Source organism: Oryctolagus cuniculus, chromosome 3 (genome assembly GCF_051225735.1).
Source record: "Oryctolagus cuniculus isolate XC-2025 breed Fujian yellow rabbit chromosome 3, ASM5122573v1, whole genome shotgun sequence".
Lineage (NCBI taxonomy): Eukaryota > Metazoa > Chordata > Mammalia > Lagomorpha > Leporidae > Oryctolagus > Oryctolagus cuniculus.
Window position 1 is genome coordinate 11,157,101 of NC_142869.1, and position 25,262 is coordinate 11,182,362.

General features: G+C 44.9%; 1 protein-coding gene across 8 annotated transcripts in view; it reads left to right on the top strand.

Moving 5' to 3' along the window:
- Nucleotides 1-1,064: 1,064 nt before the first annotated feature.
- SLC19A3 (solute carrier family 19 member 3) overlaps nucleotides 1,065-25,262 on the top strand; it is a 28,440-nt gene continuing 4,242 nt past the window's right edge. Inside the window, exons 1-6 of one of the 8 annotated variants that reach the window (XM_089328915.1) lie at nucleotides 7,020-7,225; nucleotides 8,787-8,928; nucleotides 10,287-10,455; nucleotides 17,169-17,253; nucleotides 20,130-20,281; nucleotides 22,989-23,799. In XM_089328915.1, the coding sequence (XP_089185041.1) occupies nucleotides 20,132-20,281; nucleotides 22,989-23,799 (961 nt within the window). In that variant the 5' untranslated portion in view covers nucleotides 7,020-7,225; nucleotides 8,787-8,928; nucleotides 10,287-10,455; nucleotides 17,169-17,253; nucleotides 20,130-20,131. Of the gene's footprint in view, nucleotides 1,269-2,433; nucleotides 2,644-7,019; nucleotides 7,226-8,786; nucleotides 8,929-10,286; nucleotides 10,456-17,168; nucleotides 17,254-20,129; nucleotides 20,282-22,988; nucleotides 23,800-25,262 lie in introns of those variants that run through there. The other 7 variants (XM_089328914.1, XM_051849098.3, XM_051849100.3 and 4 more) reach the window with 7 other exon arrangements.

Genomic DNA, 25,262 nt, shown 5'->3' on the forward strand with positions numbered 1-25,262 from the left:
AGAAGTTTCTTCTGGGTCTCCCACACGGGTACAGGGGCCCAAGTCCTTGGGCCATCTTCTACTGCTTTCCCAGGCCACAGCAGAGACCTGGATGGGAAGTGGAGCAGCTGGGTCTCGAACTGGCACCCATATGGGATACCAGTGCTTCAAGCCAGGGCGTTAACCCGCTGTGCCACAGCACCAACCCGGAGCAAAGCACTTTCATTCCATTACAGGTCTGCTAGTGTTCCTAAGAAATCAAGCAGGGTGTAGCTTGAAGGAATTCTTCATTTCCATCCACTGATAAGCGAAAAGATTTGTTTCTTTTCCATTTCAAATAGTAAGAATTTTATAATGCTTACCCCAAGAAAGCCAACCTCCACATAATAGAATGTACACTTAATAAAATATATAAAGTCCCAAAACTCATCTTACCCACTTCTTTCACAAGATAAAACAAGTAAAAGAAACATATTAAAAAAAAAAAAAAAACAAACAGGGGCTGACGCCATGGCTCACTTGGTTAATCCTCTGCCTGCAGTGTCAGCATCCCATATGGACCCCGGGTTCTGGGCCCAGTTGCTCCTCTTCCAGTCCAGCTCTCTGCTGTGGCCCGGGAAGGCACGGGAAGGCAGTGGAGGATGGCCCAAGTGCTTGGGCACCTGCACCCGAGTGGGAGACCAGGAGGAAGCACCTGGCTCCTGGCTTCTGATCGGCTCAGCTCCAGCCTTATCGGCCATTTGGAGAGTGAACCAACAGAAGGAAGACCTTTCTGTCTGTCTGTCTGTCTCTCTCTCTCTCACTGTCTAACTCTATCTGTTAAATAAATAAAAAAAAATCTGAACAGTGTTATGGACACTGATGCTGAGCCGGCACACTGCAGCTAGCCGCAGCTCCTGGCCGAGCCTTGGGCCTGCTTGCTCTGCCTGTGTTCACCCTGCACCTGTGCCGTGAGTTTCTGGGGAGAAATAAACGGATTCGTAGATCCTATTTATAAATAGAGCAAAGGCGGACGCAGGATTCTGCTGAGCTGCGTTGTTACACTGACACCACGGGAGTCGGCCTTCTGAGGATGACTCTGGGACCCAGCGCAGGACGAACCAGCCCGCAGAGCCGGTTCCGCCTCTGGACTAAAGGTCTGGAGGCTTTAACTGGGGGCGTGGCCTCGGCGCTCCCGGCCGGCCGGCAGCTCCTTGCCCCTGCCTTTGGTGCCGGGATCCACCTTCGGCCGCGGGTGCGCGTGGCTCCCCGGCCAGGGAGCGATTTGGTGCAGACTGCGCCTGTTGTAGGTAAGGACATCCCCGGGGGGCGAGCTCCTTGCAGAAACACAGTCAGTCGTCCCTGGGTCGCCGCTCCGTCGCTTCTGTCTCCACAGTTGCTCCGGCCGGGGCGGTGGTACCTGGGCTGCAGCCGAGCGGCTTCTACCGGGCCTGGATCCTCCCGGAGCCTCGGGGTGAGGCCCGCGGCAGCGCGGCCGCCCTCGGCTCTCCCCAAACCGCGGCGCTGGGGCTCGCGTGCCCAAGTAGGTTTGGCTCCAACTCTGATTTGCAGCCATCTGGAAAAGCAGATAAATTAAACCAGGACTCTGGAAAAGTGCCAGCACCGCACCGAGCCCCTCCGCGTGGCATTACCAGTGTTCACGGACTTTAAATGAAAAAATTGTTTTTGCACAGAATTCCAAATCCCAATGCAAAAGTGCCCCCAAAAATTCTTCCCTTGTGAATTTCAAATGAAGAGAGCTAGACCTCTAACTCAAGGCAAACACGTCACATCTTACAGTTATAACGCTGCAAAGGATGTTTAGTTCATCAAAGAACATGTAGGAGAGTATTTCGAAATTCCTCTGAAAATAGAATTAAAAGTAAGTTGATTCTAGAGCACAAACTTTTGAAATCTATGCATACTTGTCCAACAGATTTATCAAGTCCATGTTGCTGTCAATGCACAAAAGATTGGAAATTGTACAGAGTGCTTAAAGTTTGAAAATGTTTAGGAAATGTTTTTTTTTTTTTTTAAGATTTATTTATTTATTTATTTATTTGAAAGTCAGAGGTACACAGAGGAGAGGCAGAGAGAGAGGTCTTCCATCCGTTGGTTCAGTCCCCAAATAGCCACAATGGTCGGAGCTGTGCTGATCCAAAGCCAGGAGCCAGGAGCTTCCTCTGGGTCTCTCATGCAGGTGCAGGGACCCAAGGACTTAGGCATCTTCCACTGCTTTCCCAGGCCATAGCAGAAAGCTGGATGGGAAGTGGAGCAGCCGGGACTCAAATTGGTACCCATATGGGATGCCAGCACTGCAGGCATTGGCTTTACCTGCTATGCCACAGCGCCAGCCCCCAGGAAATGTCTTCTAAAAATATTCTCGTATTGGTATTTTGCCCTTACCAATATCTGAACATTGTGGTGCCTCCTAAAGCAAAAGGTGTTCATTTCTTTGTTTATTTTTAATTTTAGTTATTTGAGAGGCAGTGAGAGAGAACTCTGCTGGGTCACACCTCAAATCCCTGCAACTTCTGGGGCTGTGCAGAGCCAAAGCTGGAAACTCAATCCAGGTCTCCCATGTTGGTGGCAGGAACCCAATTACTTGAGCCATTACTACTGCCTCCCAGGGTCTGCGTTGGTGGGAAGCTGGAGCCAGCAACCAGAGCCGGAAATTGAATCCAGGTACTCTGATATGGGAAGTGGGCAACTTTGTCACTGGGTTAAATGATCAATCCAAATCACATATTTAAGTAGACCAAAATGTAACTAATTTTCCAAATATGTTTTTTCTTTTATACTGCCTTAGTAGCAGCTGCAATGAACACAAATTGCAGTTTTGCTCAGTCATTTTTGGTAATGGACCAACAAGGGTTTCTCAAGGTTGTGTAATGGTAAATGCAATTCAAGCATGTGAAAGGACAAGATTACAACAATTTAGCTTAATGATTTTAATAGACCTGTCTGCGATCTTAGAATCAGGCAATAATATGTGTTGTGAATAAGCATTTCAGTGAGCTGAAAAGAAAAAATTGGCTTTTATAAACAGAAAGCAGTAACAAAAGTCACTTGGTTGGGGCTGGTGCTGTGGCATAGTAACCTCTGCCTGTAGCACCGGCGTCCCATATGGGCACCAGTTCATGTTCCAGCTGCTCCATTTCTGATCCAGCTCCTTGCTTATGGCCTGGAAAAGCAGTGGAAGATGGCCCAGGCTTGGGCCTCTGCACCCACATGGAAGACCAGGAAGAAGCTCCTGGCTTCTAGCTCCGGATCACCCCAGCTCTGGCCACTGCAGCCATTTGGGGAGTGAACCAGCGAATGAAGACCTTTTTCTTGCTCTCCCTCTTTCTCTCTCTTTAACTCTGCTCCTCAAATAAACAAGTAAGTCTTTAAAAAAAATTTTTTTTTATTTTTGACAGGCAGAGTGGACAGTGAGAGAGAGAGAGAGACAGAGAGAAAGGTCTTCCTTTTGCCGTTGGTTCACCCTCCAATGGCCACCGCGGCCGGCGCGCTGCGGCAGGCGCATCGCGCTGATCCGAAGCCAGGAGCCAGGTGCTTTTCCTGGTCTCCCATGCGGGTGCAGGGCCCAAGGACTTGGGCCATCCTCCACTGCACTCCCAGGCCATAGCAGAGAGCTGGCCTGGAAGAGGGGCAACCAGGACAGAATCCGGCGCCCCGACTGAGACTAGAACCCAGTGTGCCGGCGCTGCAAGGCGGAGGATTAGCCTAGTGAGCCACGGGGCTGGCCAAAAAATTTTTTAAAATTGCTCATTTTAAGTTGCTGTCTATGTAAGGTGGAGAGGAGATGGGGGAGAACAATAGGAAAACTGAGGAGTTAACTCCAGGTTATTTCTGGTTACCTCTTTTTGTGTAAGGATTACTATCATTATCATGCCAAATGAAACACCTGATTGGGAAATTTGGCTTTCCTCTCTTTAATCCTGATGATTTTAGCCTATCAGATCATTCTGGTTTCAGCTTAATGACATGGAACCGTATCTTTTAATTAGAGAAATATTTTTAAAGTTTATTTTGCGGCCAGCGCCACGGCTCACTAGGCTAATCCTCCACCTTACGGCGCCGGCACACCGGGTTCTAGTCCCGGTCGGGGCGCCGGATTCTGTCCCGGTTGCCCCTCTTCCAGGCCAGCTCTCTGCTGTGGCCAGGGAGTGCAGTGGAGGATGGCCCAAGTGCTTGGGCCCTGCACCCGCATGGGAGACCAGGATAAGTACCTGGCTCCTGCTATCGGATCAGCGCGGTGCGCAGGCCGTTGCGGGCCGGCCGTGGCGGCCATTGGAGGGTGAACCAATGGCAAAAGAAGACCTTTCTCTCTCTCTCTCTCACTGTCCACTCTGCCTGTCAAAAAAAAAAAAAAAAAAGTTTATTTTGCATCTACTTGAAAGGCAGAGCAAGAATGTGTGAGCGAGACAGAGATCTTTCATCCGCTAGTTCACTCTTCAAATGCATGCGACAGCCAGGGCTGACGTCAGGAACCTGGAACCCTATCTGGGTCTCCCCTCAGATGGAAGAGGCTCTAGCACTTGAGCCATCATTGCTGCTTCCCTGAATGCATTAGCAGGGAGCTGGATAGGAAGTGTGGTAGCTGGGACTTGAATTGTCACTCCAATATGGGATGCAGGTGTCCCAAACAGCCCGGTCACCCACTGTGCCACTGCCTGCCCATTTTGCTTTTTATGCTGGTTGATTGGAGCCTGGTGCAGGACATTAGTCCAAAGCTGTGGCCACTTAACAAGCATACACAGGCTGGCGCCACGGCTCACTAGGCTAATCCTCCGCCTTGCGGCGCCAGCACACCGGGTTCTAGTCCCGGTCAGGGTGCCGGAGTCTGTCCTGGTTGCCCCTCTTCCAGGCCAGCTCTCTGCTGTGGCCAGGGAGTGCAGTGGAGGATGGCCCAAGTCCTTGGGCCCTGCACCCTATGGGAGACCAGGATAAGTACCTGGTTCCTGACATCGGATCAGCGTGGTGCACCAGCCGCAGCGCGCTGGCCGCGGCGGCCATTGGAGGGTGAACCAACGGCAAAAGAAGACCTTTCTCTCTGTCTCTCTCACTGTCCACTCTGCCTGTCAAAAAAAATTTTTTTAAATAAATAAATAAAATAAAATAAAAACAAGCATACATAGGTAAAGATGAATTTATTTGGTCTGCTGCCTCACAGCAGTTTAGGTAAAATTATCTACTGTGTATTTTCCTGCAATTACTGTCTCTGGACTCTGCGTGGCCAACGTTGTCAATTCTGGTGAATTTTCAATGAGTGCCTGCAGGAGAAGAAATGGCAAGGAAGGTTTGAGGAGCACCTAATAGAGGCCAGGCTCAGAAAGCGTTTTCTGGGGAAGCCCAGTGAGGTGGATCGGGTCATTCCTGTTTTAAACAGTGACTTGGAGAGGTTGTATATTAGCCGTTGGCAGAAAGGAAGCCAGGAAGAACAAGGAGCAAAGCAGGCTCTTTCTCCTGAACCACACTGGCTGCTGCAATCCCCAATCCAGAGAGAAAAACAAAGCATACCTGAAGCTAGGTTGCAGAGCGGTGTCAAAATGTTAAATCTGGTTCCAGAGTGTAACGACTATTAGGAAATCATTTAGATTCAGAGGCATAAGTGGGTGAGAATGTGGATAGGATATGTGCACAATGAGTGGTATCCAGTCAAAAAGGATGATTTTCAGGAAAGTCTGAAGCCAAGACTCCCATAGAGACATAAAAATAAACATGCGCTAGCAGTTCTATTTAACTCACTAAGGAAGAGGCTAGTGAGGCTGTTAGAACCAGATCAAAGGAGAACTCCATGAATGGGTACATTTATAGATCAGGAATATTGAAGAGTGAAAGATCAGGAATATTGAAACTGGATATTCATAGAGGAGGAAGAAGAATGGTGTCCCTTTGCTGGATAAATATTTATTTATTTATTTATTGGAAAGTCAGAGCAACAAGGGGTGAGGGGGAGAGAAATCTTCCACCCACTGGTTCACTCCCCGGTAACGGTTGGGCTAGCTGGGCCAGGCAAAACCTGTAGACAGGAGCTACATCCAGATCTCCCACATGGGTGGCCGGGGTTCACATACTTGGGCCATCCTCCACTGCTTTCCCAGGGCAAGTTAGTAGGGAGCTGGATTGGAAGTAAAGCAGTCAGGGCTGGAACCAGCAGTCTGATAGGGGATTTCAGTCACATGCAGTGGCTTAACCAACTGCTACAACACCAGGGCCTCACTAGATAAATCCTATAACCTGTCTATAGATAAGACATCCTTCACATTGCTATCAGCTACTACAATGTGCAGAACTGTAAAATGGTTCTCACCATCCCTACTTTTTGCTTGATGCACACAATTTTCCCTGCTCTCCCCACCCCGCCTCAATTTCTTGACGGGATGCCTTCATAGCATTTCATGCCTAGGCATTGGCAGTTGACTTTCTAGGCTGTTTTCCAGTCTCATGGTTTTGTTAGGCACATTCCCCATAGACATATGCCCTGAACAATTCTGTAGACATACCAAAACTAAACATAATTTGGGAGGGGTGATTACTTTATCAGCAAACATCTACAATTTAAAAGGGAACGATATGATACATATATGATAAGATAGAATACTTGGTATGTATTTTAAAAATTACTTGTGTCTACCCTTGCAATGATTTTGAGCAAAAGCCAAGCTATTCTGGCCAGCATATTGAATATCTTCTCGCCAGCTTTTGAAGTTGTAGGGAATACTTCATTTCGGCAAAGATTTATTTTCCTTTTTCTTTTTTTTTTAATAAACTGAGGAGCTTGACATAATTGTTTTTCTGAGAGCCTGAGTCATGTAGTACAATTTCTAGTGAAACTAGATTAGAATACTTTAACAATGACATTAAGGGGAACTTTTTTATTTGGATATCTTGCTAAGCATTTTTGTGTTAGAAAGATCTGAAATTAGGGAGTCATATTCTATTTTACAGATGAAATGTTGGCCAATTCCATAATCAAAATTAAAACTAATAAAAATTAAAAATTTGAATTTGGATTTTTTTTAAATGGGATTCCCAAACAGGGTGGCTGTGGAAGGGTGTGGACTTCCGCATACGAAGCCATCAGAAGGGGGTGGGCTTTGGTGTATAAAGCCATTGCTCTTGGCAGCTGGGCTCTGAGGAAGGAGGACCAGGGCCTTTGTGCCTGGGACTCCCAGCAGCCTTTGGCAGGAGGAACAGTGAAGCTGGATCTGAAGACCGGAAGCCAGTACTGATTCAAGGAAAAAACAAACTCAGGGAACAGGTAACTCAAATTTGCTTTGTATTTATTTGAAGAGTGTCATTTGTGGCTAGGCTTACATTTAATGTCATAGCTCTGATTTGTGGGCACTATTTCCATTCTAAAATTTCTAGGACAGACCACATTACAAAGATACTATTCTGTCTTCCTATTAAATAGAGGCCTTGCCCTGGTATAGATTTTAGAATAGACTTATTCATTGCACCAATAGTAATGGAAAAGTTTTGGAGAATTGTTTATGGCAAGATATCTTGGGATAGGATGTATTTTTTTTTTTTTAATTTATTTGACAGAAGAGTTAGACAGAGAGAGAGACAGAGACAGAGAGAGAGGTCTTCCTTACGTTGGTTCACCCCCCAAATGGCCGCCACGGCTGGCGCTACGCCAATCTGAGGCCAGGAGCCAGGTGCTTCCTCCTAGTCTCCAACGCGGGTGCAGGCGCCCAAGCACTCGGGTCATTCTTCACTGCCTTCCCGTGCCACAGCAGAGAGCTGGACTGGAAGAGGAGCAACCGGGACTAGAACCCGGCACCCACATGGAATGCCAGCGCTGCAGTTGGAGGATTAAACAAGTGAGCCATGGTGCAGGCCCCTAGGATGTATTTCTTTAAATGTAGGTATCACTTACGTACAGCAAAGAGTATAGCTTTTTTTTTTTTTGGAAGATTTATTTATTTAAAGTCAGAGTTACACAGAGAGGAGAGGCAGAGAGAGAGAGGTCTTCCATCCGATGGTTCACTTTCCAATTGGCCACAATGGCTTGAGCTGTGCTCATCTGAAGCCAGGAGCCAGGAGCCTCCTCTGGGTATCCCACCGGGGTGCAGGGGCCCAAAGACTTGGGCCATCTTCTGCCTTCCCAGACCACAGCAGAGCGCTGGATGGGAAGTGCAGCAGCTGGATCTCCAACCAGCGCCCATATGGGATGCTGGCGCCCCAGGTCAGGGTGTTAACCCGCTGTGCCACTGGGCCAGCCCCAGAGTATAGCTTTTAAGTAAGTCTTGTGTTAATTGTTTATACCCATAGAGCTATGTCCTATCAAGATAAGGATATTTCACCCACCCAGAAACTCCCTCAGGCCCTTTAACAGCTAGTTCCCACCCCCACCACAGAGGTGAAAACAGTTCTGATTTGAATCAGCAGGAAGTACTGTAGTTTTGCCTAATTTGGAACTTGGTAAAAATGGAATCACAAAGTATGCCCTGTTTATGTCTAGATTCTCTCACAGCACATTGTTTGAAATGCATTTGTTTTGTTCCAAGTAAAAGCAGTTCATTCCTTTTTACAAATCACCTTTCCTGAGTGTGGTCTCTTGTGCGTGATTTGGTATAAATGTTGGTATTGATCTCTACAGTCAAGTTATACAGTACTTTATCACTTTATCACTGAAATTCCTTCAGTGCTCAACTGCTGTCAGTCCCTTCCCGCTTCCCTCCCTAAGCAACCACTTCTCCTTTCTATCGATATAGAGTAGTTTTGCATGCTCTCAGACTTTATATCTTAATAGAATCATATATTTCCGGATGTTTTTGGCACAGCATAATTTTTTGAAAGATTTATTTAATTAGAAAGGCAGAGTTACAGAAAGAGAGGAAGAGACAGAGAGAAAGAACAAGATCTTCCATCCAACCGTTGGCTCCCAAATACCACAATGGCTGGGACTGGGCCAGGCAGAAGCCAGGAGACAGGAACTCCATCCTCATCTCCCAGGTGGGTGGCAGGGACCCAAGTGCTTTAGCTTTCTTCCACTGGTTATCTGGGCACATCAGCAGAAAGCTGGTTGGAAGTAGAACAGCTGGGACTTGAACCAATGCTTCTATGAGATGCCAGCTTAAACAGTTGAGGCACAGCAGTTCATACCATTTTATATTCCTGCAAGCAATTTATAGGATTTCAGTGGCTCAGAATCTTTGCTAACATTTGATATGCTGGCCTTTTTCACTTAGCCATTCTAGTCCTTGTGTTCTCTTTTTTTTTGGGGGGGGGTGGTTCTTATTTATTTATTTGAAAAGCAGAGGGACAGGGAGGGGGATACAGAAATCTTAATCCTCTGGTTCACTCCTTAAATGGCCACAACAGCCAGATCTCAGCTAGGCTGAACCCAGGGATGAGGAACCCCATCCTAATCTCTCACTTCGGTGGCAGAGGCCCAGGTATTTGGGCCATCTCCTGCTTCCTTCCCAGGCACATTAGCAGGAAAATGGATCAGACTCAAACCAGCACTCTGATATGGGATGCTAGCATTGCAAAACATGGCTTAACCTCCTTTGCTATAACACTGGCCCCTTTAATAGTTTTAATTTATAATTTCTTTTTCTAAAAAGATTTATTTATTTATTTGAAGGTGGAGTTACAGAGGAAGAGAGAGAAAAGGAGAGGGGGGGGGTCTTCCATCTGCTGGTTCACTCCCCATTTGGGCACAATGGCTGGAGCTGGGCCACTCCGAAGCCAGGAGCCTGGAGCTTCTTCCAGGTCTCCCACATGGGTGCAGGGGCCCCAGCACTTGGGCCATCTTCTACTGCTTTCCCAGGCCATAGCAGGGAGCTGGATTGGAAGTGCTGTCAAATTTACTTTTGCATATGAAGTGAGGGAGTGATGAGTAAAATGCCATTTCAAATAAGATAAAATCACAGGCAAGCTACAGTAGCTCCCTGGAAGGGAGGGAAGCGCTCTCCCGTCCTGACCTTGAGAAAAGGACAACAGGTCATTCTGCTCTCAATCCTTTCACCACGCCTTCCCCTAGCCCCAGCTGGCCCTAGGCTGACTGCAGGTCTTTTGATTTATAAGAAGGTTAAAAGGCATCATTGTTATACTCTGATATCAGCTAAGGGCAAATATTTCCAGTCTTATATGTCAGACTTAACAATGCCCTCCTTTCTGATAACTAAGTTTGTGCTAATGAGTTGATCATAGGGTGGGACCCCTATACAGCCTCAGGATGGAGCCAGTCACTAAGAGACCACGTGGTTAGAGCATTCAAGGGTTGGTATTTTCAGCCCTAACCAGAGAGGGGGAGCACGGGGAGCTAGATGCCAAACTCTAAAAGCTGTTGCATTTCTGAGTTGCAGAACACATGGAGGTGTTGTAAGGGTGGCACACCCTTGAGAGGGCCGGAGACTCTGACCTGCATCTTGTGCTGTCCATCCCTTTGCCTGGCTGCCCATCTCTATCCCTGCTAATATCCTTTTGAATATTCAGTGCAGCTACGTGTTTCCCTGAGTTCTGTGATCCATCTCAGTAAGTTAATCCAACCCCAGGAGTGGTAGTGGGAACCTCCACTCCTAGCAGACCAGAGTATAGATGGCAATTTCCTACCTGCAGCTGGTGGAAGTGGAGAGCAGTCCTGGGGAACTGAGTCCACCTGTGCTGGCATGTCCAGGTAGATAGTTTCAGAGTTGAATTACAGGATGCCCAGTTGGTATCTGGAGAATTGCTTAGTGTGTAGGGAGAAACTCCTAAAACTCTGGCCACAGAAATATTCTTGAGGGTGTGAGTTGAAGGGAAAAAACAATTTGCTTTTTCCTTTAGTAAAAAATGCTGGCCCAGGGGCTGGTGCTGTGGCATAGCAGGTAAAGCCACTACCTGCAGTGCTGGCACCCCATATGGGCACCGGTTCGAGACCCAGCTGCTCCACTTCTAACCCAGTTCTCTGCTATGGCCTGGGAAATCAGTAGAAGATGGCCCAAGTCCTTGGGCCCCTGCACCCACATGGGAGACCTGGAAGAAGTTCCTGGCTCCTTTCAAGTAAAATAAATAAATCTTAAAAAAAAAAGAAAAAAGAAAAAGGTTCTGAAACAAATAGCAGTTTATAGTACTTCCTTAGGAGGCTGATAACATAATGCAGCCAAAATGAAATGGTGGAATATGTTCCGGAACTCTACTTGGCTGTGAAGGCTGGCATCCCCCAGGCAACCCAAGTGTTTAAATGGCATTCACAGGGCTACCTAAGGGATGTGTGTAGTTATTCATAAATGTCCTGTCCTTTCCTTTTTAACTTCTATCCAGTGTCCCATGGTAAAATCATATACATTGTGACCATGTATTCATATGCATAAAATAATATTTTTTAGGATTTATTTATTTGAAAGGCAGAGTTACAAAGAAAGAGAGACAGAGAGAAAGATTTTGCATCTGCTGATTCACTCCCCAAATGGCTGCAACAGCCAAGGCTGGGCCGGTCTGAAGCCAAGAACCAGGAACTTCTTCCAGGTCTCCTATGTGGATACAGGGGCCTAAGGACTTAGGTCATCCTCCGCTGCTTTCCCAGGCAGCTTAGCAGGGAGCTGGATCACAAGTGGAGCAGCCGGGACTGGAACCGGTGTCCAGAGGTGTTGTTGGCATTGCAGGCTGTGATTTAACATGCTATGCCACAGTGCCAGCCCATGGATATCAAAATTTTTTGCACCAAAATAAACTTATTACATTTCACAAAAACTGCTTGAAGTACCCTCATGTAGATCCATGTGCTGTGTAATGACATTTCAGTTGGTGATGGACTACTTATACGAAGGTGGTCCTTTAAGATTATGCACCTGAAAAATTCCTATTGCCTAGTGATGTCATAACCATCATTACGTTATCATGCAGAAGCTACTTTGCTGCCAGGAGTAGAAGATCAAAAAACATGTTTTACTTGATAATGATAATAAATGACTATGTTACTGGTTTATGTATTTAGCATACTTTTTACCATTATTTTAGAGTATACGACGAAATTTAAGAAATGTTATTGTAAAACAGTATAATGGCCTGCTGGCAGCAGCTTCACACATGTTTACTGATCATGGAGTGATTGGCTTATACTATCAAGGTTTGCTAAGTGCACTCAGATACCCACGTAGTGTTGAAACTACATACTGGCCAGCGCCGCGGCTCAATAGGCTAATCCTCCACCTTACGGCGCCGGCACACCGGGTTCTAGTCCCGGTCGGGGCACCGCATTCTGTCCCGGTTGCCCCTCTTCCAGGCCAGCTCTCTGCTGTGGCCAGGGAATGCAGTGGAGGATGGCCCAAGTGCTTGGGCCCTGCACCCCATGCGAGACCAGGAGAAGCACCTGGCTCCTGCCTTCGGTGTGCCGGCCGTGGCAGCCATTGGAGGGTGAACCAACAGCGAAAAGGAAGACCTTTCTCTCTCTCTCTCTCTCACTATCCACTCTGCCTGTCAAAAAAAAAAAAAAAAGAGAAAGAAAAGAAAAAAAGAAACTACATACTGACACATTTCTCAGAATGCATCCCTATTGTTACGTGATGCATGGCTGTTCATACAAAGAAACTTCAAAAAGTTCATGGGAAAGAAATTAGCTAATGTGCACTTTCCATGAACTCTTTGAAGTAGTACCCTTATATGTTGCTAATCTAAAGTTTCAGGAAAATAACCCAGCTTCACTCTGAAACTCACTCTGAATTTAACATCCATCATTTTTCGAAAATCCTATTTATAATTCAATAAATTTCTATTGACACTACTATCTGAAAAACTCTTCTAAAATAACATGGAATTGGGATTTTGAGAATATAGTCAGGTTCTCTCTGTAAGGAAAAGGGGCATGGAACAGAGAGGAGATGGGATACAAACTCACAGCCAAAATTTATTCTCAGAGCTGGGTGACTAACTGCACACAGGCTGGACATGTGACAGAGGGCCTAGACTTCAGCAGGCTGGGCTTCTTTATACCTTAGGGTGGGCTAGGGGTCTGGAGAAGAGGTGGGCGGAGAGATAGAGGTGAGTTTCTCCATACATGTTTTTCAAAATGGCACTGGCTTTTAAACCTAAAGAATGCAGGGGCTCAGGTGGGGAACAATAGAGGGCATGAGACTGAATTGGGTCTCTTGAAAGGAGGCAGGGATAAGAGATAAATTTTGGATTTCAAAGGATACAGGGGTAAGGGGTAAATTTTGATTTTATCTACTTTCAGGCAAGGAGCTAGAATGGCTGAGGCTTATGTCCTTGTTCCATCAGTCCTAAAGGAGTACAGATAAGGAGATGGGACGCTGGTTTCTTCCTGGCTATTTCCTGCTGATACGGGGCGTTGACTCAGGGCAGGGCTACCTATACTCTGGATCTGATTGATTAAAGAAGAGTCTTGTGTTCCTGCCTGTGGTTCAGGATCTAGCAACCATTCATTCCTGTAAGAACTTTTGAAATATGTTAATTACACAATGGGGGGCCGGCGCCATGGCTTACTTGGTTAATACTCCACCTGCTGCGCCGGCATCCCACATGGGCGCCAGGTTCTAGTTCCGGTTGCTCCTCTTCCAGTCCAGCTCTCTGCTTTGGCCTGGGAAGGCTGTGGAGAATGGTCCAGGTCCTTGGGCCCTGCACCCACATGGGAGACCGGGAGAAGCACCTGGCTCCTGGCTTCAGATCGGCACAGCAATGGCCGTAGCAGCCATTAGGGGAGTGAACCAACGGAAGGAAGACCTCTCTCTCTGTCTTTTCTCTCTCACTGTCTAACTCTGCCTAGCAAAAAAAAAAAAAGGGGGGCATTTTTTCCCCCAAGAGAGTAATCTTCCTAGATTCAAAGGAGAGAAATTCCTTTAAACCCAATGTTCAGTTACAGCTGAACCAAATTTTTCGTGCATAAGATTATTATTTACCAAAGACATCTCTTTAGATTTTAAATTGAATTTGAGTCTACCTTTGTACCCAAGAAAACACCTTAGGCCAATGATGCCTAGTCAACAGCTACTTGAAACTGTATCTGAAACACATTCAGGCAGCTGCAAGACAGGTCCCAAGGGTAACTGTGGGCTAGGGGCCATTGTGCCAGGGATGAGAAGTCCACTGGAGATTATTCACCAATATGTTAAATTTAATGGGGGAGGTCATCCATTAGAACAGATGGGCACCCTTCTGGTTGGAGAGAGAGTCCTAAGGAGGTGACTCTGAATGGTGACAGAATGAAGGGAAATTATGGAGAAAGAGAGTGGGCAAGCCTCTGGCTCCATGCAATACTGGCAGAGATTTTGGCTGCCGCTAGACAAGGCAGGGGAAAAGAGAAGAAGGCTAGGCATGGAGCATTCTTTAGAGCAAAGTTTCTCAGGACTTACCACTGTTCTTGAGTTTTTCTTGCTTAGCTCTGCCAAATATATTACTGGAGATGGCTGGAACAGAGCTTTTGACTCCACGTGAGAGGATTTAGATGTGAGGCAGAGTAGTGGTGTGAGATGCAGCTCCATTATGTTAGGTTTTAGGATTTTAGGATTTGTAAGAGAGGAGGCAGTTAGTTAGAGGAGACTTTGTTTTAGGGAGGACAGAATAGGGGGCAAAGAGAGAGTAGGAGCTGAGCTCCCTGGACAGAGGGCAGGGGTGAGGTGGGGTGTTGAAGCAGGTTTTCTTGCATTTGAACAGCAGGCAGAGTCCTTTCTTAAGCTACTTGTTGGGGGAGGTGCAGAGTACCACCTGGACCTTGGCAGAAGATGTGGGAGGCTCCTTGTTGAAGTTTACAGTGCATCATCTCAGTAGTTCGGAATATCCCAGGTGTGGGGCTTTCAAAAGCAATAAACATCCTGCTAGTCTTTACAGTATCCTTTTTTTTTTTTTTTTTGGACAGGTAGAGTTAGACAGTGAGGGAGGGAGACAGAGAGAAAGGTCTTCCTTCCATTGGTTCACCCCCCAAATGGCCGTTACAGCTGGTGTACTGTGCTGATCCGAAGCCAGGAGCCAGGTGCTTCCTCCTGGTCTCCCATGCGGGTGCAGGGCCCAAGCCTTGGGCCATCCTCCACTGCCCTCCCGGGCCACAGAAGAGAGTTGGACTGGAAGAGGGGCAACTGGGACAGAATCCTGCGCTCCAACTGGGATTAGAACCCAGAGTACTGGCACCACAGGCGGAAGATTAGCCTAATGAGCTGCGGCGCTGGCCTACAGTATTTTTCTGTGCCCAAGAGGAAAGAGTGGCAGAAAGGAGACCAAGAGGTCAGGAAGAGAGGAGGGAAGGCAGTTTTGGCTGCCACTGAAGGGAAGAAGCAGGGAAGATCCAGACAGGGGGACAGGCAAGTAAAGGGTCCTGTTCCTGAGGGGGCAGCATCCCTGAGGAAGAGGAAGATAGAAGAAGTCCAGGGTTTGAGAGGAGTCTCCAAGCCTTTCTCCTGCTGGAGGGATTGGAATGAGGAAAGATGACCTTGGAGGAGGATAAAGGTTTAGATGTAGGGGGCCTCTGACCATTTGCCATTTCTCTGTGTAAAGTTATTAATGTCATGAAGAACTTTGAGGGCAAAAGTGCCAATTTCTTGGACATTTCTTTGGTCTTATCTTCCCCTCTAGGCTCAACTTGCACAAATTTAAGAGAGATCAGAAGCGGGCCAGGCAAAATGTGAGAAATTTCAGAGCCCATGGATTTGGTTAGAATGGGCCCATAGATCAGAGGGTCCCTCTCTTAGGGCATCCCCCATGGACTACCATGCAACCCAAATCTTCTCCCAGAGATGAGTGTTCCTGACTCTAAGATAAGCATTCTCACCCAAAAGTGGGATTAAGCCCACCCCATCTTAGACATCCTGGAGGTTTCCTCTTTTTCTGGAACAAAAGGGGTGGGAAGTGGGACTAAAATCTACTGTAGGCCTCCCAGAGGTAAGGGACAACGGCTGGTCTCCCTTGAACTTTGGAGAGACAAGAGCTGACTTCTTTCCAATCCAACGGGCTGAGAATGGGGTCCAAGGTGTAGCAATGAGATCTGGTGAGGAGTCAGATGGGTTAGTAGGTAGTCAGGGTGGTCCCATTGGAATTTGGGTTGTAAAATGTTTGCAAGAACAAACAGGCTGCCCTCCTTCCTTCATAATCTCCAAATTTACCATGAGAATAGCAAGAGAGTTCTTCCTAATGTCACAGTTTATAGTGAAAACAAGTTACCTATCCCACCCTTCTGGGTAGTCTGACAAGATGGACAATTGTAAATCAGGTCCTTTGGGTTTTGTCCCCTCCTAGTAACTGAATCCCAATCTGATTGTCAAGTTTTTTTCCCTTCGAAATTGTGCTTAAAAACCCAAATGCTATGGGGCCTTTTGGGTTCTTTCCTCTCTTGGAAGCCCCCCTCTATGCCGCTCTGGCTGGAGGTCTTTTTAAAAAGATTTATTTATTTTACTTGAAAGAGTTACACAGAGAGAGGAGAGGCAGAGAGATAGAGAGATAGAGAGATAGAGAGAGAGAGAGAGAGGTCTTCCATCTGCCGGTTCACTCCCCAATTGGCTACAATGGCCAAAACTGCACTGATCTGAAGCCAGGAGCCAGGAGCTTCTTCTGGGTCTCCCACGTGAGTGCAGGGGCCCAAGGACTTGGGCCATCTTCTACTGCTTTCCCAGGCCACAGCAGAGAGCTGGATGGGAAGTGGAGCAGCCGGGACTCGAACTGGTGCCCATATGGGATGCCAGCACTTCAGGCCATGGTGTTAACCCACTGCGCCACAGCACTGGCCCCAGGTCTTTGGTTCTAAAAAATCTTTTTAAATCTCTGCTGTCCGCTTGGAAATTCTTCTTCCATGTGAGACAAAGAACCAAAGTAACAATAATTTCTCTGCTGCCATTTTCCTGTAATAATCTGGCAAAGGCTCTGGCTCTAAATTTGTCAAAAAACAAGAAAGTACAGTGCAAGTGAGAAAGTGAGTGCCTAAGGCAGTTCTCAAATCATCTGGTTAGTCCTGGAAAAGCGTCTATCAGGGCTGTACAGGTCACTCTGAGGATGACCAGGGTGACCTGAGAGTTACAGCCTCCCTCCACCTAGGAGCAGCACTTGGTCAGAAATGACAGTAAAAAGGGGAAGGTGACCCGTGAATATCCAAAAACAGAGATTGTAGGAAAGAGAATATAAGGGGTGGGCAGAGACAGAAAAAAGGGGGAGGAGTTCAGAAAGGAGAAGAAAGTTCAGAGGAAGTGGGGCGGGGTCATGGCTTTTATTCAGAGAATACAGGAGTACCTGGTTTGGACAAGAAGTTGACCCCTTGCTCCCCACCTCACAAGGGGCACCAAATGTAAAGAAGAGGAGCATAGGACAGAGAGGAGACTGGATGTGAACTCACAGCCAAAACAAAATTTATTCTCAGAGGTGAGTGACCAACTGCCAGCATGCACACAGACCAAATACATGGCAGAGGGCCCAGACTTCAGCAGGCTGGGCTATTTTATATGAGTGGGCTAGGGGTCTCCAAGGGAGGTGGGGGTGAGAGAAGGAAGTGAGTTTCTCCATACAGGTTTTTCAAGTTTGGTTCCAGCTTTCAAACCTAGAGAAGCATACTGGGGGTCAGGTGGAGAACAATAGAGGGTGTGAGACTGAATTGGATCTTTGGAGGCAGGGGTAAGGAGGCAGGGTCAGGGGTAAATTTCAGATTTTGAAGGATGCAGAGTAAGGAGTAAATTACAATTTTATCTACTTTCAGGCAAGGAACTAGAATGGCTGAGGCTTATGTCCTTGTTCCATCACCCTCAACACAGTGTAAGAGGAGAGACTACTAAACTTGCATTAGAACAGTCCAGGCTCCATTTGTTCAATGTGAAAACTGGCACAAATCATACTGTTGCCTCCAGTCTTTCAATTCTTCATGTTTAAAACAAATAAGAACTATACCACCTCTATATCAGAGAAAAGTTAAAAAATAAAATTTTCTAAATGTGAAAACTTTAGAGATTGTGTAAGTTATAGTCATGATGACAGAAGAGAAGTATCTCCCCAATGATAAAATAATGACGAAAACCTAATGACTCCCAATGAAATCATTAGCTATAAGCATCTCCACCAAGAGAGGCAATGACCTTGATGGAATGTGGGTTAACCTATTTTACAGTTGAGCAACTGAACTGCAATACACTAGTAAAAGAATGGAGTATCTCTGTCCTTTAACTGATGCAACAAGGAAATGAGTGCACTCGGAAAAAACAGTCAGCACTTGTAATTATTCTCAGTGGTAGGGCTGGACTCTCATTCTCTTTGCACAAGACTGCCTTCCTCAACTCCTGTACACTGGACTTCCTGATACCCATTGTTCTCTACCTTCTGCCTTCTCCACATAGGCTATAGTTGTTTGATTTAAATTTACTCAACATCTTTCTTGGGTGCCTACTCTGTGTCAGATACTAGCCTTGTCTTCCTGAGGGTTACATTTCAGTGAGGCATATGAGTATATTGTCTTTTTCTGCTTGATCTTCCCAACTAAACCCATTCAATAGCAGCACTAGAATGGTAAAGACAAATTGGTAACATGGTCTTGGGTCCCCAAGCTGCATATAGAAGATGTCGACTTAGAGTTAATCACCATAGATGGAGAGAACATTCTAGTTGCAGAGTCAGCAGATGCTACCCCATGAAGACCATCCTTCATTACTAAGCCTCAGTAATTACCTACCTGATCTAGCCTTTCCTATAAAATCTTTAGTAATAAAGATGGAGCCTACAAACCCAGCAGCTTCCCAGGAAAATGAGAAAACCTGTGCTCTCTTGGCCAAGGGGGCGGGTGGAGGATAATCAACTCCAGTTTGCCCTTGGCGAAGTTTTCACATTGTCAGCATCGCTCACCATTGCTGTAATATCTGCTCTAAAATGTCAGCAGTTTTGTTTCTATACTGGTTAAGCAAGGACTTTGTTGACATAAAAAGGAAATGGTGTTTACCTTGTTTAACTTACAAAGAAATTATGCAGTTGTCTGGGGTCATTTTGATGAAGTGGTGGAGTAGGTGGCAAGCCATGGTGTGACCCAATCAGCCCACTTCTGGATACCTGGAATTCCACCCAAGTGACTTGATCTTCTGGGATGAGAGCCCTCTTGCATCTCTCCAGCCCACTTTAATTGTCCCTGGAAGTTCTTTCTACTAAGCTGTAATCTATAGTATGAATGTATATTTGAATACATTTTACTCACTGTGAAACTGGGTTGTCATTAGGTTAAGTGCAGTAGCAGAAGGGAAATGGCCACCAGAATGAGTTACTGTGGAGTAGCTGAACGATTCCTGTTAGGTGTTAGGGAGACTCAGGTTCAGTTCTTGACTGTGTAGTCACCTGGGAATTTGGCAACATAATATATTTTACAGTTATTATGAGTATTTAATAAAACAGTATGCAGAAAAGCATCATATGTGGAGCAGGTTGATTTCTTTCCTATATTATCTCAGAGAAGTTAATGACAGTCAGAACCACCAAAAAATGTGTAAACTGTTCCACAAAGCCTGATCTGAGTGTGCGGGATCAGTGAATTTTCCTATGCATATTGTAAACCATATGAAAAAGCAAGATGTTTTAAAAATATAGCCACCACAACAGTTTTTTTTTCCTGCTGATTTTTATCTCTAAGGCTTGAATTTCAATCAATGTCTACCTTAGGAAAAAGTGTGAACTATAAATTAGTTACCTGCAAGCTATGAGTTTAATTTATTATGAATTTTTGGAAGATTGGAGATACCTAAAAAAATACCTCGGATATCTATTAAGTGTTCAGCACAAAGCTAGCAAGGAACAGTTGAACATAGTGGTATGTATGTAAATTTAAAAATTAAATCACATTCAGTATGTTAAAGGTTTCAGAATCACTGCAAACATAGTCAGAGATAGGTTTAGTCAACTGAATTTGTTCCCATGGAAGTTCTCCACCTACCAGATGTATACTAGTAATTCATTTGCCAATGTTTCACTTAGGTTCTGCCATGCATTGGCCTGTTGGTTATCATTTATTGGTAGCCACTCATTGTCATGTTTGTAACAGAGAATACTAGGAAAGTGTAACTCTGTTCTCAGCAATAATGAATAAGAAATTCATCAACAAAGAAGGGCTTGGCTGCCTTACTTGGACTATTTGAGAGTAGCTTTTCATCATTCACTTTTTTCCTGTTCAGCCATAGATACATGAAATAATCAAATATCGAAATAATCAGGTTCTCATTATATCCAAGATGGAAAAAAAAAACTTAATTTTTGCTTTGCTTCAATTTGATCAGCCATGGAGTATTTCAGAATGTCACCAAGCAGTTCCTGGATTTATCCCACCGTGATCCTCTGCTTATTTGGATTTTTCTCCATGATGAGACCTTCAGAACCCTTCCTTATCCCATATTTATCTGGAACAAGTAAAAATTTGACGAGCACAGAGGTACGTTAATAAACATACATATCTTAGGCTGGTTTAATTTCACTGGAACATGGACATAGTCAGGGTTTCATTCCACTTGAAAGTACAGTGGCCACACTGACCTCAATGAGTCCCATTTTCATTTGTCATGTAATATAACATTTCAAACTACTCTTTTTTAAAAAAAAAAAAATATTTATTTAAAAGTCAGAGTTACCCGGAGAGAGGAGAGGCAGAGAGAGGTCTTCCATTCGCTGTTTCATTCCCCAATTGACCACAACAGCCGGAGCTTCTTCCAGGTCTCCCATGTAGGTGCAGGGGCCCAAGGACTTGGGCCATAGTCCATTGCTTTCTCAGGCTACAGCAGAGAGCTGGATTGGAAGTGGAGCGGCTGGGTCTCGAACCAATGCCCATGTGGAATGTCAGCACTACAGGCAGCAGCTTTACCCAATATGCCACAACTCTGGTCTCACACTACTCTTAAAAATGGGAGCTGAAATATTAAATCTGTAATAAATGTTTTAAATTATAGAGACTCCTAACATTTGTCTTAATGCATAGGATCATTTTAATTCTCCATTGATTGCAGTCACCACCAGGCACAGGATCTAGTCTTAAAACAACTGATGGGTCACCAAGATGTAACTGAGATCTAATAAAGAATTACACAGTCACATGCCACAAAAGGGATGTCTTGGTCAATGGCAGACTGCACATATGACCATCGTACCACAGTAAGATGATGGAGCTGAAATCCCTTTGCCTGGTGACACCGCTGCTTTATGTCATAACACAAAGCATTACTTATGTGTTTGTAGTGATGCTGGTATATACTGTACTGCCAGCTGTATCCAAGTATAACGTATATAATTAAATATAGTATATAATACTTAATGGTAATAAATGATTGTTACTGATTTATATATTTACTAAAGTCTCATTGTTTTAGATTATATTCCTACTTATAAAGCAGTGTGCTGTATTACACTAGCTGTAACTTTACATCTCACACTTATTGCAATCTTTTGATAATTGCTTCAATTTCTTTTATTAATCTCTGGCTGTTCAGTTTATTGTGATCCTGAGTGATAGGTCCCACTATATCTTAGGTATGTAGTAGGTTTGTGTGAGTATACCCTATGAAGTTCACACAAAAACAAAATTGCCCAGTGTTGCATTTCTCAGAATACTTCCCCATCATTGAGAGACCTATGATAGACATATGATAGTCCTTAGGACTCCTAAATCAGTTATTTATTTATTTGACAGAGTTAGACAGTGAGAGAGAGAGACAGAGAGAAAAAGTCTTCTTTCCGTTGGTTCACACCCCAAATGGCCACTATGGCTGGCACTACACCGATCCGAAGCCAGAAACCAGGTGCTTCCTCCTGGTCTCCAATGTGGGTGCAGGGGCCCAAGGACTTGGCCATTCTCCACTGCCCTTCCAGGCCACAGCAGAGAGCTGGACTGGAAGAGGAACAACCAGGACTAGAGCCACAGCATCTGCCCCCTAAATCAGTTTTGAAAAATATACACCAACAGATGAGACACTAGCATCTTCATATCCCAGCCCAAGAAGGTTCAATTTTCTTAAAATATCTCCCTCCTTACCACAAGTACAACAAGAAAACACAATGGACCCACTGGAAAATTACCTTGATCTGGTTAAACCGACAAGCCACAAATGGAAACATAGTGTAGAGTGTGCAGTTTCACCTGCAGAGCTAATTAGTGCTAAGCTGAGTGATGGTGAGATAGAAAGGACCAGAAGAAGACAAGCTAGTTCTATAGTGTAAAGTCACTTAGGAAGAATTGTGTTTCAGACCTTCCCAGATGAGCGCGTGTCTCAAGTAAGGCAACAGAGGTGCAGGTCCAGAATCAGCTCAATAACCCCATGTGGGGACCATTTAATACACCCACTCTCAAAGCAAAGGCACAGTTGGAACTGGCCTTTGTTCAGTGCCCTCTTACTTCCTGCAGCAACCTCAGTGGACCCAAATGTCAACAAAGAGGAAAAGTTCACTGATTTGACAGGCAGCTGCACTCACCCATCATGCCTCTGAAGATTTTGACAACTTCTACTATCCTTCCTTTATTTCTATGGAAACTGAGGTCTCTTGCATTTCTCATTAATCCATGAGAAGACTCATTAAATTGAGACCAGATTTGCACAATAAGCAAATCAATTGAATTGTGGGAGGAAAGAGTTGGGAGCCTAGCAAATTCATTTGTCCAGGCAGGATGTGAAATGCATTGTTTGTTCCTACTCCTTAATCTGCAGAGTCATTTACTCTGTTCCTAACTTCAGGTGTGTGTTCATCCAGACTTAGGAAGGGCTGAACTGTTTGACTTAGGGAAGAATCAAATGAAGATAAGGGTTGTCAGACTCTTAACATTGTAACCTCTTGATATAATGCTAATCTTTGAACAAGAGGGGAATGGTGTTTTTTAAGAAACTGAAAAACCCAGAACTATCTGTACAGTTTTTTAAAAGTCCTCCTGTGTGTACTATTTTAAACTTAACATTGTTCAGATTCCCCATTGACCTAATTTGTTCTACAAGGATACACATACATATGTGGGGAAGGAAACTATCTTAGTGGTTTCTTTGAAAGTCAGCTTCCTGTCACATTTTTCTGATAAAGAATGTGTGATTCGACGCAGACTTTGAGAAGCCATCTGTGCCTTAGTAATGTGCTGGTGGTCACACTGTTTGTCAACCTCACAGATCACAAATGAGATTCTTCCTGTTTGGACCTACTCTTACCTGGTGCTACTGCTCCCTGTGTTCGTCCTCACCGACTACGTCCGCTATAAGCCGGTCATCATCCTGCAAGGGATCAGCTTCATCATTACTTGGTTGCTGCTCTTGTTTGGCCAAGGAGTGAAGGCCATGCAGGTTGTTGAGTTCTTCTACGGGATGGTCACGGCCACTGAGGTAGCTTACTATGCCTACATCTACAGCGTGGTCAGCCCAGAGCACTATCAGAAAGTGAGCAGCTACTGTAGGAGCATCACACTGGTGTCTTATACAGCTGCCTCCTTGCTGGCCCAGCTCCTAGTGTCCCTGGCCAACCTGTCGTACTTTCATCTCAATGTCATAACCATGGTCTCCGTCTCTGTGGCCTTCATTTTCTCGCTTTTTCTACCAATGCCCAAGAAAAGTATGTTCTTTCATGCAAAACCCAGCAAAGAGATAAAGGAGTCACCAAGCACAGACACAATATTAAGAGAAGCCTGTAAGAATGAAGCACCAGGCTATGAAGAGAAGAAACTCACTGTGACTTCAGGGAACCAGGATAACGGCCACTTAAGCAGCCCCAAAACAGTGGCTTTGAAAGTTTTTGTGCAGTGGTTCCAAGATTTGAAGGAATGCTACTCCTCAAAACATCTTTTTTACTGGTCCTTATGGTGGGCCTTTTCCACAGCAGGTTTTAACCAGACTTTGAACTATGTTCAAATCCTATGGGATTACAAGGCACCATCACAAAATTCTTTGATCTATAATGGGGCAGTGGAAGCTATTGCAACATTTGGAGGTAAGTGTTGATTTCTCTTCCTTTGGCAGGTTACCCCTTTAAGTTCATTTCTCCTTATACTAAATTTTACTAAGTGGTAATAAATTAGCTCCGAGGCATAATAATTTTTTCAAGAATGGAAGGTCCTGGGCAAATAAGAGTGCTGTGACCATGTATTTAATGTGTTATCATTTTAAGCAGCTCAAGAGCTCAGCACTCAGCACCATACAATACAATTCTGGTCAAATCCCTAAGATTCCATTTTGTCATTAGAACATGAACTAATAATGTGCTCTAATCTTTCAGGATTTCACTTAATAGTACAGAAAAAATACAAGGGAGCTTTATTAATGACATTAGAAAATGCATTAAAGGCTTCTAAGTTCTCACTGGAAGAGAGTTTTTGTTAAAGGATTTGGTACAGCTAGTACTCACCTCTAATAATTCTAGGTTATACACCAACATGATTTAAAAGTAGCTTTCTTATGGGATTTAAATGAAGTTGTGAAAGGGAGGAGCAAATCAGAATTCTAATCTCAGAGGAAAATTTCCCTTTGAAGTGTACTCTACAATAAATATTTATATCCTGGCAAACGAGAACTTAAAGGAGACTTTGAAGATATTTTCTAGGAAGTCAGAATTTTCCACACCCTCATTTACAAAAAGTTTCAGAAAACCCATGTGACCTATATTTTATTAATCTTCCTTTTGGAAGGCTTCTAACTCCTAGAAGCCAAGACTGTGCTAAATTGGTTCACTGAACTAACTCCACATTCCAAATTCTTGGAAAGAAAATCTTTTCAAACTCTTTGTAGTCGTGGTTCTTGCACCACTTGTGGGAAAGTTGATTCACAAATGTCAACCATTTGAAACTGAAATACTGTTCGTCTTGTTAAACAGCCATAATTGCTGTCGATTATTGAGCTTCTTAAACGCTATAAAGACATCTTCTCACCCAATACCTCAAGAGAGTTAGGTCAGCTCTTGAGGCCCTTAAGGTGGAGATTAAAAGTAAGATTATGATGACTAAAGATTAATAATAAGCAGTACAACTAATTCCTCAGTGCAACACATTTCTGATCCCCATCACTGAATAAAGCGTGTGAGCAAAGATGCTAAAGGAAGGCAACTGGAGGGGCCACGTGCGCTCCCATGCTGCACGTCGTGGTGTTGGGATTCAACTGTCGTTCCCCTACACTGCCATGGATGGTAGGAACCTTTCTGGCTCTCTTCATAATACAATCCCTTGGAGTGTAGTTTTTGTTTTTTAAGATTTACTTCATTTATTTGAAAGCTGGAGTAACAGAGAGGGAGAGATAGAGAGAGAAAAAGAGGTCTGCCATCCCTTGGTTCACTCCCCAAATGGCCACCATAGCCAAGGCTGGGCTAGGCCGAAGCCAGGAGCCAGGAGCTTCTACTGGGCCTCCCATGTAGGTACAGAGGTCCAAGCACTCAGGCCATCCTCTGATGCTTTCTCAGACCAT